We start from the raw sequence: 17,039 nt of genomic DNA on the forward strand, positions 1-17,039 counted from the left end.
GCTCCACTTTAGGCGGTTACATTTTAGTGTTTGTACTGACACTTGACCTGGGTGAATTCTACAGCACAATGTGTGTCCAGACTGCGTTTAGCATATGTGTTGCTATTGCCTTACTTCACAGAATTTGTGTTGATAAAGACATATTTTTGTACTTACCTGCGTGGAAATTCTACTGCTTGCTAGTCTCTTGTGTTTGTCAATTGCCCTTTACAAACCCCAGCTCTAGTAAGCCTCAGCCTAACTACTAGTCCTATTTACCAAGAGAGAGTTAAGACGAGACTTGTGCCACATCTTGGCATGTCCACCAAGGTTGGCGTCCCGGAACACCACGCCAATAGTGTTCCGGAAACCTTCGAAGAACTAAAGGGGATGTCGGAAGCAACACTGTTGCCTAGAGCCACCATTGATGTGCTGTGGCATTCTAAATTCCGCGTCAACCTCCCCAGCACAGGGATGACGGGATGCAGCAATGAGCCAGAAACACAGTTACTGGCATGGAACACAGGTGTTGGCCCGGTGCACACCGTTTCCTCTTAGGAACATTTGTTAGCCAAGCAAGTTAGGAAAGTTTTCTTTTTGCAACTTTCCCTCCATATTTTCTATGGAACCCCATTCTTTTAGCTTTGTTTTTGATCCTGTCCTGCCTTTGAGGGGAAGTAAAGCCGACAGCTTCACTTCCCTTGCGTTTTGCTCATTTTGTCATGGGGAAACTGACCAATCCTTCAAACGATCAGTACTGGGATTCGTGTTTCCCTTTTGAATTCTTGTATTTTTATATTGCTCACAGCATCTTGCATTGCAGTGCAATGGGGATACTTTTGTATCACTGTCTTTTTATACTGAGGATTTTTGGTTACTTTTCTATGTGCCTTAGGACAAGCTGGTGGCAGCAGTTACATTTGTGTCCACTTTTGCATTATTTTTAGTGTGCACTTTTGCATTTACCGCAGATCGCTACTAAACCTGGCTAGTACCCTAAAATGCAAAAATAAGGGGGGCCAATACGTCCTGGTTTCAGCTGTCTTACCCAGATTCTTTAGCTCTTGTTCAGAGTAGAATTGCTGGGCATTTCAATCCTGGACTGCCCCTGGGCAGGACAAAGATTGATGTGTTATGGATATTTCTGCTCTGTGAAAGAGATGGTGAGCGAAAGAATCTGGGTAAGGCTTTCGAAACCGGAACTTACTGGCTGGCAGAGGGACACCAAGGACTCTCCTTGTGTTTGCATAATTAAAGTAACTTTGGGTCTCACCCGAAGTTACTAGGGGAATCCAGACGTGGACCCCTTGCTCACTGCTCTTAGAGAAGAACAGCTCCACCCTACTGATGAGGCCCAACAAGGCCGAAACACGTGTCTGGGGTTGCCGTCAGTAGTCTTTTGCCGAGGAGAATTGCCTGGCATTTCGATGCTGGACTGCCCCTGGGCAGGACAAAGATGGATATGTTATGGATATTTCTCCTCTGTGAAAGAGATGGTGAGCTAAAGATGCCGAGTACGACTCTCGAAACCGGTCTTATTGGCCAACAGAGGGACACCAGGACCCCCTTGTTTTTGCAGTGCAGTAAAATGCCATGCCACAGGATTTTTGCATTTTCTTTGGCAATATTTTAGTTTGGCCTTTTTCCTGCCTTCGCAGGTCAGGAAACTCCTTATATGGTCATGCACTTGGCCGGGAAAGCTGCTGCTTTCATGGGCTAATAATGCCTTTGTGTGCGTCTAGTCCCAGTCCACATCCCTGGTGCCAGAAAGACAGCTACTGAGGTGGACGTGAAACCAGCAGTTGTCCCCGATTTTAAAACTACTGGCTGCTTAAGTGGTGCACATCCTTACCATTGGGGGGCTTGGACTTGCTTCCAGCTTGGATTTTCGATAAAAGGAGGATCTTCCGATTTACGTTGGAGTCAAAAATCCCTCGAAAGAGAGCCCATTGATGACCAGAGGTGACTTCTGCAGTGGACCAGCAACCTCTCCAGTGACAGGCCTGGTGATACCCAACTCCTCTGCTTGATCTCCAAAGACCTTAGTCGGTATCTAAACATTTGGACTAGTGGAACCAACTAGTCTGAATTCCTCTTTGGGGATCCAGCCCCTCAGTTTTGGGAACTGTCCCTCAACTGCCCAGTAGCATGACCATCTCCCTCGTGGGCAACCTCTACAGAAGCATTCAAGCCCGGAGGTTTGGTAATCACCAGCTTGTGCAACAAGTAGCCTTCTCCCAGAATTCCAGCTTCCTATCTTCAAGCAAACATGTCCTGGAGTAGCTTCTGTGACCATGCCGCAAACGGTGATCATCGCTGGAACTCATCTTCCTCCATCCCGTGTAGTTTCATGGACAGGTCGGCATTGTTGGAATCCACGTTTCATCACTGACAGGGATTGCATCTTGCAGTTGCACCTGACTGGAAAAGAATCCTCAAACCAGTAATCCCTGGCACATCTCACTGGAAAAAAGGATGGAAGACCACGTTCCCAGTGACCCCTTGGAAAATTAGAGTTGGGAAGGTCAGTAAGTAGAACTGTGCAGGCCCTCCCTCTCCCTCCAAAGGACAACATTGGTACCAAATCCCTTAGTCTCCTATCTCCCCGTTACTTACCTTTGGTTGTCAAACCTGGGTCAAGTATCCTCCCCTGGGTAATCCTTGGGTCTGGATGGGAGGCGAGCTCACCGGCCATCTGGTATATTTTTGCTAAACTTTTGGAAAGTTTGAAACTATTCTGAACCACCACCACAAGTCCATTGCATCCCTTTAGAGAATACATACCCATGACATACCTGTGACATACCTTGTGTTGGAACGTGTGCCTTTTGGAATATAGGCCCCAAACATCTTATGGTTTGGACTTCTGCAGTACAGGGAATTGTACCTGTGACTGGTTATCATTTGAACTGCATCTGCATGACTTACCGGTTTCACCTGGCAAGTTATTTCATGATGCATTCTGAATGCACATACTGCCAATTCTAAATGTCTGTATTATAGAGTGGTGTTTGATATTCCATCCTGCTAGTTTCGTTTTTCAGTGTGTTCTCAAGGCCTACAATAAATATCCATTTTTTATAACGGACTGCCTAAGCCGAGTTATTGTGTGTTAGTGTGTGTGGACTCATTGAAGGGCCATGACCACGCTCGCAGTCTCCTGAGACTGCTCTCCACTCTACATTGACTGTGAACTTTGGTGACCACCTAAAGTCTGCCCACGAGGCCTGATTTTAACATCTTAACAGCACACAATGTCCAGGTCCACACTCAATGCACCCCCTGGCATAGTTGCTGCCTAGGTATTGCCTTTCTGCAGTCACAGTCCTAGTGCACAGTCATCACGCATTCATTGCCCTTACGCATGGTCGCAACCCTGGTGCACAGTCATTGCCTAGTCAATGCCTTGGGTGCTAGTCAATGCCTTACTGCACAGTACGATTGAGGGATACCACCTCCAATCTCCGCTCCACCCATTTTTATAGCCCAACCACCCCCCCCCCCCCCATTGCACCTGCAATCACCTGCTCTCCTTTCCTTCCAGATTCCGATTCAATTCCTTCACAGCATCCGGGGGCAACTGCGTCCTGAGTAGGAGCTGAACTACTGGGGAAAGATACAGAGGTGGCTAGGGCGGCTGCGCTACACGTTATCACTAGAAGAGAAACAGAACATTGCAACATGTTAAGAACCAAACAAGAAAATGCAACAAAAGATTTGCATGTTATTACCAACAACAGATTTGCAAAGAGGATTTCAAATAATCACAACTAAAAACGAGGAGGCGGTCTCCGCAGGACCTGGAATGGGAGCTGTGCAACACTTTACTTTTTACCACCACCAAGAAAAGTTGGATATTTAGCAGGAAACCCTGAACTCACCAAGCCCACTAATTTCCTAGCGGCTCTACAGGCAAAAAACGTACACTGTCCCAAGCAATACCCTTGCTAGCCATTACCGGTTCTAGGCACTGCTTCCCATCCTTCCCAGTGTTCCGTTCAATTGGAAATGCAATGGCAGCAAGAGCGGGTGCACAGCAGCTCTACTGCGGAAACAATCCGACCTGACTATATCAGGGCCTCCTGAACGTCTGGAAGCAACACTCTTCTCTAGCAAGCCTTTTCTTTCAGAGTGCCAGGTCTCGGAGGTAATCCCTTGATTAGACCACCTAGTGCATCAGCCTGCTCCTCAGGAAGTAGACGCTAGTCTCCACTTGACCTACGCAAAAGTAAGTCAACCCTTCCAATAACTATCTTCCATACAGACAAATGGCAAGGGAACCAAGAGAGCTTAAAAAGATAAACAGAACTTTCCAAAACTAACAGATCCTGCGAGATCACAAATTGTGTTGTCTACTATTCTGATACCTGCAACATTTTATGCACAACTGTCAAATGTTGTCAAAATATATTCTTTATATCTTTTGAGTGGAATTCCCCTTGTTGTGTCTCTTAGGGGGGGTTCAGAATCACTATTGGTGTAGGAGTTTGATAGATCTCATTTAGGATTTTCACAACAAGGTTGTTTCCAAGTGCACAGGATAACAACACATTTCACATCTGTAGTCACACCCGTATAGAAGTGTACATTTGGTGTCTTAGGACAATAGTGTACAAAAAAACACATTTTGCTTCACAATAACCAATCGGTAAGTTCAGAATATGTTCCTGTGCTCCTGCAGCAAAAGACAAAACATCCTGTTTATCTAAATAAGACACAGAACACATATGCGCATGGGATATATGAAGGCATCATGAAGCAAGACATAGACAACAGATTCAAAGTTCAAATAAAACGTCTTTATTAACTTAAATGTCAGGATGGTGTAAGGCCTAACTGGCCCTAAGCTAAGGTGGGATTTCTCTACCTAAAGAAACTAAGGATGGTCCAAGTCAGTAAGTTCAACTTAAAAGTTGGTCTGTGTCCAAAACCTACACTTGCCCTCACAACTAAAGCTAAATAATGTGTAGGGATGTCAGCAACAAAAGTAACAGTATTCAAAGTAAAGTTCTGAGCTTCTTCCAGCTCCAGGCTTATTCTGGCACCCAGGTTCAAGACAGTTCCACAAAATGGTCTTCGGGTTCACCTCCCCAAGTTCAACACAGTTCTAAAGGATGGTCTTGGTGTTCCCTTCACCAAGTTCAGCATAGTTCTTTAGGCTTCAAAATCACAGTCATCAACTTGTTTAGTTTGCCTTTTCTTTCCATCACTTGAACAACGTAGGCCGACCAGCCCCAACCTCTTAACTTCTCTAGGTTTACTCCAAGCAAGGGTTCCTCATTCTAGATGCAGCCGTCAGACCACACAGTCCACCCATCACAAGTCACGCAACCTATAACCTTTGGCACTTAACAACCGTTCATTCTTTCTCACAGGACCTCCGTGATAACACAGGCTTTCTTTCTGCATCAGTGTTACAATCCAGTTATTCTTCCGACGCACTTTAATGGCCTCCTGCCTTTATCAACATGCAACTCTAACACACTTTCCTTCATGGTATTTCTCCTGGTTACCACATTGCTTTCAAACTATCCAATAGTTTTGCTTTTCGCTCTTTTCACTTTGCTTGCAAATGCTGTTTCTTTAAATTCCTCTCGTTCGGAAGTGCATTTCACTTTCAGTTTCATTCGTGCATATTCTCATATTCTTTTCTTTAATGCAACACTCAAAACGTATTCATTGCTTTTCAACTTGTTCGGTATTCAATAGTTCATATTTAGTCATCCAACCCATTTAGCAGTATTATTTGCTTGGCAATTCTTTCGTTATTTGATCATTCAATTTTCGGTATCCAGACCCCTTTAGGATATATTCTTGCTTGTTCGGCATCGACGCAACCTACATCTTTCCCCTGGAGCGTCCTGGTCCGAGTGACCCTTACCCGTCACTCACCAGTGTGTGGACGTTCCTCTGGGTGCTCTGGTTTCGCTTCTCGGTTACCGCTCGCTCCTCTCTCACTCCCAATGAGCTGCGGTGAGCAGCGCTCGCCCCCACCAGTTCTTCTTGCAGCAGTCGCCGGCATCTGTGTTCCCCCACATGGCTCGCAATGGCCTCAGTGTCCTAAGGGTTTCTTTGCTGCCGTGCCCTTTTCACCAGCCCATATTCTCCCCGCTCGACCTCAGATGGCTGCACTCTCCAGCCCAACTGGTTTTCCTCTCTGCTGCTTCTGACTCTTTATACACCTGCAAACATTTAACAGGTTGCAGGTGTGAACACTTTGTTTCACTTGCCTGACCATAGTTATTGGGAAATGCCTTCCCCTTACAGCATTCCTCAGGCTTCCTCCTCATCTCAGTACTAGAGTGGTGAAATGACCTGTTAGTGTTCACTACTCTTAGTCGCGTCTTCCTCCTCCCAGTACTATAATGGTCTAAATGAGTAAAAGGGAGTGGATAGGGTTTACAACAGCCTATAAAAAAGGGAGAGGGTACGGTTGGTTCTCACACACAAAGGGGGATCCCATGTCTCACCCTTGAACCTCCTCCTCTTCACCTTCTTCCTGCTGTTTCTAGACTGATAATATCTTCTGGTGTTATCCTGTCCAGAGGGAAAGGGGTGACAATATCCCATAAATGCATCTGGGATTAAGGAGAATGAAGTGAGGACTTCCTCAGGTTTCTCAAAGCAAGCAAGCAAACAGGCCACTCACACTCCATCGTTAACGCTACACTATATCCAATCACGATTATTGTAACACTCAGTAGTGTCCCCACATCACTGGTCTTTCCTTATCCATGTAAATCATTAAATGGCATCTACATTTCCAAATAGAGATTTGCTTTTCCTCTCCTCCTATACACATCACCTTTTCGCAATCAGATAACATGTGAGGGTCAGTGATCACATTTTCAATGTATGGTTTCTTCTTGCGTTTCTGAGCTAGGATTAAATGCTCTCTTGATCCATCAATATTGCCCATAACAAACTTCCTTTTCATTCAGATTCAAAGGTAAACAACCTGAATAGGTTTTCTGGCAATGCACATACTCATTATTATATTTAGTCTCCCTAAAACCAGTGTCCAATAATCTTTGACCCTCAAACAGTTCCATAGCATGTTTAACAAAGTCCCCTTTTCCTACCACACCGCCAACCTAGTGTGTGCATTCTGGTAGGAGCCCAATACAAGTGCCCTAAAACGCTCGGTTGTATGCAAGACGATAGAATGTTATTCTACTAAGAAGGTACGGTGGAGCTTGCCCATGGAAGCATTTCAATACCAGCTAAAGTAGCTTGAAGGCAATTCTTTGCCTGACCAGTAGCCAGTGGAGGGACCTTCACCACTCGGAAATAGAGGAGAATTTAGACACACTGCAGAGTAATATAATGGCTGTTTTTTCAGAAACGTGTAGACGTGAAAGTTGTTGCTCAGGAATACCAACTAAAATGGCATCCGAATAATCTAATCTGGAGTTGATCAGTGGGGATAAAAGCTAAGCTGGATCGAAGCATCAGAAGGTGAAAATAAATGATTTCACAATCTTGCCCACCTTAGTTTCCCCAAAGCAATGTTAAATAGAAATGGAGTGGACAACCCTGCCTGGTGCCCAGTTTTAAGTAGAATTTGTCTGACATTACTCTGCTGGCCCAAACTCTCCCTGCCACTCCATCAGGAAGATACAATCTTTAAAATGTAAGAGTGAAATATTCTTGAACGTATGTCCAGAAATTTCTAATGGATCCTTTCAAATGCCTTTTCTGTATCTAGACCGACTAAGGCCACTTCATGGTGAAGGGTCCAGTTAGACATACACAGAGCAGTTTTAAAATACAAGTTAGGCAGAATGTATTAAATACAGTTATTTATTTAGGCCTTAGAGCAAACTATCAATGAAAACCCACATATAAGTAACACTCAAAAGCATTCACTATTGGTGAGCTCTGCTAAGAATATGGACACATCACTTTTAAATACTGTTAGACACACATTTCAACTGTAATTGCAGCAAAGCAAACAAATAAAGAAATCAAAACAGATAAGTAATCAATACATGCCTTGCAAGCCTCTACTTAAGGACTGCAGGCCAGCTCCAGGCAGACAGCACTGAGCAGGCATAGAAGCATGTGGAGTGTACTTAAATTACACAGATGGACCTAAATTACAGTGATTAATACTTGAATTTACAATTCGGAATCCTTAACAACATCAAAACATATATACACAGAGGAAGCCATTGGGCGTGTGTAAGTGATTTAATCCAAGCACAGCCGACACGTGTTTCGACCACTAGGTCGTTATCAAGGCAGTCTGGTATTTCTGGGCAAAACCCCCTGGTGGATTGGATATGCAAAGTAGATACTGCGCTGAAAAAAAAAGGGTTCCTCAGTCAAAGACACCCCTGTGGTAGGTCATCCGATTTCTTGGCTTGAGTAGAGATCTGTAGTGGGGCGCAGTGGCCAGTCTGTGTCATTCAATCTTCCATTAGAAATAAAGGTGTCAATACCTTGGATTCGTATTAATGGGATAAATCCCAAGCGGTTGCCAGCACTCACTGCACACAGACCGGCCCTTACCCCTCATTCAACACCCACGGACCTCATGCACACACCCTTTCATGTTGATCAATGCTCGCTCAGCAGTCACTCACACTGCAGAAACCGCTGACCTCATCTCATACAACAGCCTTGATGCAGTGTTTGAAACATGGTTTACCCCATCCTCCCCACATGTCTTCAATGTCCCCCTACAACATGGGTACTACATCCAGCCTGCCAGGAAGGGCAGGGGCAGAGGGGCAATCATCCACAGGAGTGAATGGCCATGCTCCATCAATCCGTCTCCCAGAGCAAGGTCATTTGAATCACTCACCTGCCGGCTCCCTCTCTCGCACAAGGAATCCATCACTTTCCACCTCATCTACAGACCACCTCATAGGAGTGACTTTCATTGCAGACATCTCCAATGTACTCTCCTGTGCCATATTAGCACATTCAAATAAAGTCTCTCTCAGTGATTTTAATGTCACAGGCTGACAACGACACTCAAAGCACGATTTTCGCACACGGACCGCTTCCATGTACCTTCAGCAAATTGTGCTTTCCCCCCATGCACAACAAAGGCAACACGCTAGACTTAATCTTCATTTCATACCCCTGCATCACCTGAGCAGACCCTATCCCACTTGATTGGTCTGACTACTCTGCCATTCCATTATCAGTCACCCACTCGACTATGGCTCACAAAGGTCAGGCTAAACATCCCTTCACTCAACGCCGCTCATTCGAAAACTTTCCTGTTCAAAGAGCTAGAAGCAAACTTTGCAGACTTCCCCCCACCACAGGGAATGACTCTGTCCTCCTGGAATTATTCAGCAACTCTGCTGTGAAAGTGGTGGACAACTCATGGCCCCCTAAAATCCAGGCGGGCTATGACCATCCCATCCGCCCCATGGTACACCCCCAAGCTACCCTCAACCCAATGCTTAATCAGAGCCTTATAGAAACGGTGGTACAAAAACCATAACTCGGGAGGCCTCACCAAACCTCAAATCTCTGTGCACAAACTGTAGGATTCCGATTACAGAGGCTACATCTGCTTACTACTCAACCACCATAATGGCAGTCTCTAACAGGGTCAAAGCCCTCATTAAGGCATTGTACCAAACCCTCACCTGACCCAGAGATACCAGCAACTCAGGAAAAATGTGACAGAATCAACATTTTATTTGAAAATATACAAAATCCAGAGACTGAATTCTCACCAGTCTTTCCCCCGGATCTCCTAAAAATGATTGCCTTCCTCAAACCTACTTCCTACCTTGACGATGCAATTCCGGTCTCCATCATTAAAAAAGTGACCGGCCCGGCGCTCAATGTGCTCCTCAGCATCGTCAATAGGGATCATTCCCGGACACTCTCACGACTGCTCTCATATAACCGGTTTTGAAAAAAACACCCCTAGATCCAGGCGGCCTGGCCAGCTACCGACCAATTATGAACCTCCAGTTTATAGGCAAAATCTTGGAAAAAGAAGTTGCTAGACAATTACTTGCCAGAATCGAACAACTCCACCTCCTAAATGACTATCAGTCAGGGTTCCGCCCAAAGAGTAAAATCGAGACAGCCACCATCCAGATGGTGGAGGATACTCTGCAAATCATGGATAACGGCGACTCAATTCTCCACGTCCTCCTTGATCTCTCAGCTGTATTCGACACCATCGACTACCACATCCATCTTTCCCTCCTTGCTGACAGGTTGGGATTCTCTGGCACGGTCCTGAATTGGTTTACCTCCTACTTCACAGGCAGACCCCAGGCTGTCCAGATGACCTTGTTGCGTTCCACCCGACTCCAGGTCTCCTGTGGAGTCCCCCCAAGGCTCCATCCTCTCACCAATCCTCTTTAACCTCTATGTGGAGCCTCTGGGCTCCCTCCTCAAAGATTCCAATATAGCCATCCACCAATAGGCAGACTATACTTAGTTGTACCTGAGAGTAAATAGTGCTCAGGACATCATTCAGCTCCGCGATTACCTAGCCATCATCCAGTCCTGGATGTCGACTGCCTACCGCAAACTAAACCCATCCAAGAATGAATTTGTCCTCATCGGTCCTCCCACTAAAAAACAACTAGTCCAACATTGGCTCAATGATATGCGCTTAGAAGGATTTGATCCACAACTCTCAGACTCCGCAAAATACTTCAGTTTACCCATTGACATCAATCTGCCCTTCCAGAAACACATAGCCAAGAAGGGCCAAATAGACTGGCTCAGAGCCACTACACTTCAAAAAAACCAGACCCATCATCCTGTGGCCAGACTTCCAGACCATAGTGCAGGCCCTTGTGGTCCCGCACATCGATGGAGGAAATGCTCCCCTGACAGGGCTCCCAGCTGCTCACTTGGTTCCCCTAAAAGCAGTCCACCACCCTGCAGCACGTCATATTATGGGAGCATGGACATTTGACCAAATTACCCCCTTCTTACGCGAGCTGCATTGGCTTCCAATTCAAGCCAGGATACTTTTCAAGACTGCATGTATCATCTGCAAAGCAGTCACTAGTAGCTTACCAGCATAACTGGCGGCTAAACTCCACATATCTGGTGGCACACGCTCCTTGTGCAGCAAATCGACCAATCATCTTGAATCAATACTCCTCCACAAAGAATGGATGCGCAAACAATCCTCTTACCATGCACCCATCCTCTGGAACTCAATCCTGGTGTCGGCTCGGAATGCCCCCACAATTCTCCAATTTCACAAATCTCTCAAAACATGGCTCTTGAAACAACACCTGACCAAGGCCTAATTCCAATGGATGCGCATACCGACGCACAGACCTCAAAGTACTGCACTACTGTTAAAAAAAAAGAGGGCAGTTGTGATGAACCTTACAGTGTCACCTCTTTAAATTGGCAACATCCCCTGAAAGAAACATGAGCACTAGGATTAACTGGGGCGAGGAAGCCACTAAAGGAGGAGCAGATGATGCTGATGTGGTTAGTCCTTTCATTGTGTTTAACCCCATTTCCGTTCATGAAAAGAGACGATGGATAAAACATTGTGTGTGGTAGAGGAAGTAGTAGCAGCAGAGGCTGTGGCAGTAGTAGAGCAGGCAGTAGCAGTGGTAACAGAAGGAGAGACGACATGAAAATTACAGAAGAAGGAATTGTAATAGAAGAGAGGCAGAGGACCCTCAGTTCTACAAGGCGAGCTGCCTTAGCGAGATCGGGCGACACTTGCGAGGGACTCGGAACACAGAAGAGAACAGTGTGACAAAAGGAAGAAAAATTGACATACAACGGAGAGCGGAGGCGGTACGCTGCAGACGATTCAAGGGTGGTCTCGGTAGAGGGCCTGCCGGGGCTGGTGCAGTCTTAACGTACAACTACCCTGTCTCATCAAAATGGAGTCACTGCAAAGCCTTGTGATACTGGTTCCCGACCTCACAAAAAGGGAACGCATGGGTTATCGCCCAGCCCCCAAAAGAGCAGAGGAGCGAAGACTAAAGCGATACAGAAAAGCACCCAGGAAACGCTGACAGGAGTCCATGATCCCAAACGGCAAACAGGAAAAGCCTGCTGGTTCGCTTATAATCCAGACTTTGCCACATGGTGCTCGCAGCGTTACATGGGGAGCCCCTGCAAGGGTGCTGAAGACTGCCTGTACAGACCCCACGATGCTGGAGATAAAGAGACTGAGGCTGGGGATGCCGAGAGAAGGCAAGCACAGCTCGAAAGCCTGTCAAAGAACCTGGTACTCATTTAAGCAGGTACAATCTTGGAAAAGGGGTTTATCGTGGGTGAGGGCCATTTGTTAACATTGGCAGCACCAGCATTGTTAACATTGTCAAAGAGGGTACACAGTATTGTGGGAACACTATTGAAAGATCCCCAGCCATCAATACAGAAAAAGTATAGGCCAAGAAATCTTCCCCGTTACTCTATAAGTGAAATAAGAGGCCAAACAATCAATAGGCATAGGCAAGATGCCTAAACTAATTCTCAAGAGCGAATCACTCTTCTTCGTCCTAGTGATTCTGGGAGTGTGAACTTTACAGAACAAAAGGAAGAGCATAACATTGGCAGCACTCGGCACAAGACAAGTCTGCCCAAAACCAGATGAGGGCTACTTAAGAAGTCATCTACGGGAAAGACCAGGGTACGTGGATTCTCCCCCCTGGTATTTCAAAAATCCAACAGGGGAAGAAAACCACTTTCCTCAAAAGAGAAAGGAGCAGGACATACCAGGCGACGTGGATTGTCCTGCCTGACATTTTTAAATCCACCTGAGGGGAAAGACGCTATTTTCCCTACTGATAGGCAGGCAGGACGCAAGAGTTATTTCACTAGTAGCAGTGGGAAAACCTAGTGCGTGTGGTTATTGTGAGTGACGAGACTTCCAAGTGAAACCGGTCACAAGCCAAGTGGAGAAGGCTACAAAGGGGCAGCCAAGAGACTATTTGTTTAACCTAATAGTTTCCCAGAAACTGAGTGTGAGACTCAGAATAGTGTTTGGGAGACAGGACATTTAATTTGACACCCTGATGACTGTCACATTAGTAAGTTTTGTTGAGGAAGGGAAACCCCTCATAGTTAGGGCAAGTGAGGCATTTTCCCACTCTCTTTATTATTTAAATAAAAGTATTGGGGGCCAAGCCAAACTGTTTCCCACTCCTTACACAGCCCAAATCCCGGCTACCCACACTCTGTACAGCGCTCCGCTACTCTCAAGCTAGGTACGCACTTTAAACAATAGAGTAAAATACTTTGAGAACTAATAGGTTTAGTATAAAGGAGTAGCAAACCCCATACATATATTATAAATAAGGCACTAACCTTAAAACGTCCTTCCCTAACTAGGAAAGCAGGGGTGTAGTGCCTTTATGGTCCCAATGAAGTCATTTCAGGAGGGTAGGAGTCTCTTTTAGGAGGTTGAACAAGTGTTGTTTTTAGCCAACAAGTGGCTGCAAGTGTTCCAAAAGTTAATGAAATAAATAGAAAGTCTTTAACAGACCCTGTCCAATCTATCCACCTTAGGGCAGACCAGGGACGGATACCAGGCCAGAAGACCACCCTTCAAGGTTAGGCAAAGGAGAGATAGGACTAGGACCTTACACTGATAGAACCCTATGAAGATGGAGGAGAGGGGGGAAAAACAGGTATGTTTATTCACCCTCTGTACTCTGAGTCACCAAGGGACTACCGGGTAAATTCCCGAAATATATCGGCCTTCTGTATCCGTGCCTTGGTTCTGTTGAAGAAAGTCCAGGGGTTTTAGGAGCAGAGGTCACTCCAGGCATTTGGACCCTGGAAAGCTGGATACTCAGAACACACCGACTACAGGACCACCACTCTGTTGCCGACCTCAGAGGACCTCCGACCATGTGAGGCAGGCGGCGGACAGTGATGGCCACTTGATGAAAATGGCAGAAAGAAACTGATCCTGCCAAGTGCTTCTTCATGGTGGAGAGCTGCAACTTAAGGGGAATGATTCTTTTTCCATAAACTGAGGATCCGAAGAGTGTTAAGGCTCGACTCAGGCAGTATGGAGACCTTTGCAAAAAAGTAGCCCAGGAAGACAGCTAGCTAACCCACAGGATGGCTCCAGAACTGTTCAGGACCCTTCCAGGGCTGGATCTACACGCAGAGGTCGGGACTTGTGCCTACTGGTCCAGGGGTCGAAGAAGCAATTCAGGCCTTCTTGAAATCTGCAGAGAGAAGGATTCGCCAGGCAAGTGAAGAAAGGACTGCTGGTGATCTTTCAACGAGCTTCGCATCTTCAGTCGGCTGCTCTTCATTACAGGAGTTTCGGCTCAAATGATGATTTGAGGAATGGCTGCAGGGCTCCCCGAACCCCTCACCCAGAATCCGGACTGGAATTTTGCTCGCAGCACACATATGACAAGGATCTCCATCATTCACACTTGCCACTGTATCTGCCCACCAACAGACACTGGCATGAATGTGGACTGGGTCACAGCAGACCCAGTCCCCACATCTGGCCACACACACAGACTGCCACTTTGCCCACGGAAGCTGAAGCTTTTGCCAGGGAAAGGGCTTACCATATATGGAAAATCCGGCCAATCCAGGGCAGAAAGAAGGGAAAACTATGAGAAGGCCAAAGGACAACATGGCCAAAGGACTGGCGAAGATCTTGTGGCACAGCCATTTTAAAGTATAAGGTGCTCTAATTGGCCTTAAGCAGTAAAAAAACGTCAAATGTGCACAAGACTATAAAAAACAAAACACTGTAAATGTATCTGCTGCAAAGGGCCCATCCTGGACACATCATACAAGTAACCTCGAGCAGGGACACAAAGAGTCCCTACTGCACTTCGCATAAGGTGATGTGTGCCGGGAAAACAAACACAGAACCTTACTATGGAGAACCGAGTTCTCCTGTACTGATAACTATACGGACTGATCAGTACTCCCAAAGCAGGTGAGCTCAGCAAGTTAAGTGCACCAAAAGGCTTTACTTACCTTCAAAACAATAGCAAAAGAAAGGGTGTCCCATTAATGTCTACGGAGCGGAAGCAGAAACATTCCTGAATCCTGAACAGACCCACTTATCATGGCAAGGAAACCTGAGGGGCTGCACAGGCTGATGTTATGCACTGGGGCCAAACACAGTATCACTGTAAACTCAGTGTTTCTCCAGCACAGGGCTATTTGAAAGGCTTACCCAACATAACTATGTAACTAAAATGCATCATGGTGTCTCTGAACAGTGGAACCACGGAAAAGAAAAATATATATGTGGCAGAAATGGATATCTTAATGCAGCCCCAAAAATGTTGAAAGTAAAATATTTGCAGAAATTGGCAAAGTGTCAAGTTTTAGGGCCATGCACAGATGTTCTGTTATAGGGGATGCTTCTTCTAGCCAAACCAGCTCATATCTTGAAGTTAGTTTTGCCTCATAATTAGTGTAGCAAGCATCACACAATGAGAACAAAGTGGCCACCATCAGCCAATGGACAATACGGTCATGCCACATCAATAAAAAGGCTGCCTGCCTTCTCGTAACCAGGCATCGGAGCTAGGCCATCAGCTGGGTCCTGCAAACTCTGCTCCTGTCTTGCTCAGGACCCTGGACTCCCACTGCCTCTGTAGTCTTGGTGTCACTGATCTTTTGAGCAGCTAGTTATATATAGTATAGGACAACTCCACTGGCTCATCTGAACCTTCTTTGTTTCCTTGCCAGCCAATCCTCACTTGTCATTCTTTAATCACTTGTTTTACTCTGCTGGACGTCACTGTGAGGGCCTGTGTCCTAGTTCATTAACATGGGATTTGGAGTATGTTCACATTTCAGATGTCGTCCATCTTGGGAAGGCTTCCAGGGAACAGCATTCCACTTCCGGCTGCTATCAATTGTCCTTGATCAGTTGTACCTCACCATGAGGTCCATGGTCCTTTCAATAACCTTGGATTTACCAAAATGGTTTCTCTTAGATTTCAGATTAGATTATGTACACCCCGCCCATTATTGTTGCAACCAATCAGCATCTGCTTTGTATGACTGACATTCATGACTAAGCATTTTTGACTTCATTGCCAATAGATTTTCAAGATGCAGGATTTTCAGAATTCACCTGTACATTAATTATATAAAGTGAAAACGAACTATTACATGTTCAAGACCGTGTTCCTTGAGAGAATGCACTTTTCCTATGATGTACAATGAATATGTTCAAAATAACACTGTTTAACAACAGCCTTGTCACATTTTTGAATTGTGCATTCTCTGTTGCATAATAAAACAAGCACTGGCAAAGTCAACCCTTTGGGCTTTTGTGTAGATATGGTATAGGCATTAGTTCGGCACTGATAGAATAGCACTACCTGCCAACAGATGTAAACAGCTGGAAAATAAAGACTGTTGTCTTTCTGGTTGCTTGTTCTTAACCGGTTCTTCGGTGGATTTTTTTGGGGCTGCGAGGGGAATGTAGTGGGTGCACGCAATGGGCAATACATGGGTGGGTAAATAACCAAACACCCATAGGTTGTGTGTCCCTCCTCACGTGCCATCTCCCTCCTACATGTACTCCAATGCAATAACTTTGGCTCCTAAGTGGTGCTTACCTGCTACCTAGGCCAACAAATGAGGGTGCATGATAACATGTGTTCAGCGAGCACTCATTTGTGCACTAAACACATGAAGCAATGTTTTCACTGAACGGCGTGTAAGCAATGCAAGCGAGAAATGAACCCTTTTGTTGGTCTGTATGCTGTGTACTTTGCATAGAAAGTATGTATTTTAAACTGAACTGCTTTTATTGTTTAATCAGCACCTCCCATTTCCCTGCAGCGGAGCGTGTTTGACTTCATTCAGGGTCAGATGCAATTGGCAAGGGCTCAATAATGGCTCTTGGTATGTTACGTGTGTTTGCAAGTAAGACCGAGTAAAGCCAATCGGTGGAATCGCGCACATGTGAATATACATCATCCCCTGTGTGTTGTCTAAAGCGTGTCCGAGCCAACAGGCATTCATTCACGCTCAACCTTCCAGGCACATACAGCTTGACCTTCTTTGAAAGCGGCGTAATCGCAGGTATACTTACGCAATGCACACTTTCCTAGAATCAAGACTGACTGCCTGATCACATT

The 17,039-nt window shown here is 45.7% G+C and overlaps 1 protein-coding gene across 6 annotated transcripts in view; it reads right to left on the reverse strand.

The window, feature by feature from the left end:
* NISCH (nischarin) overlaps positions 1–17,039 on the reverse strand; it is a 441,586-nt gene that overhangs the window by 138,255 nt on the left and 286,292 nt on the right. For 4 of the 6 annotated variants that reach the window (XM_069643185.1, XM_069643184.1, XM_069643187.1 and 1 more), the window contains one exon: positions 3,504–3,634. In XM_069643185.1, the coding sequence (XP_069499286.1) occupies positions 3,504–3,634 (131 nt within the window). Of the gene's footprint in view, positions 1–3,493; positions 3,635–17,039 lie in introns of those variants that run through there. The other 2 variants (XM_069643189.1, XM_069643190.1) reach the window with 2 other exon arrangements.

This window comes from Ambystoma mexicanum, chromosome 2p, assembly GCF_040938575.1.
Source record: "Ambystoma mexicanum isolate Mex_15411 chromosome 2p, UKY_AmexF1_1, whole genome shotgun sequence".
Taxonomy (NCBI): domain Eukaryota; kingdom Metazoa; phylum Chordata; class Amphibia; order Caudata; family Ambystomatidae; genus Ambystoma; species Ambystoma mexicanum.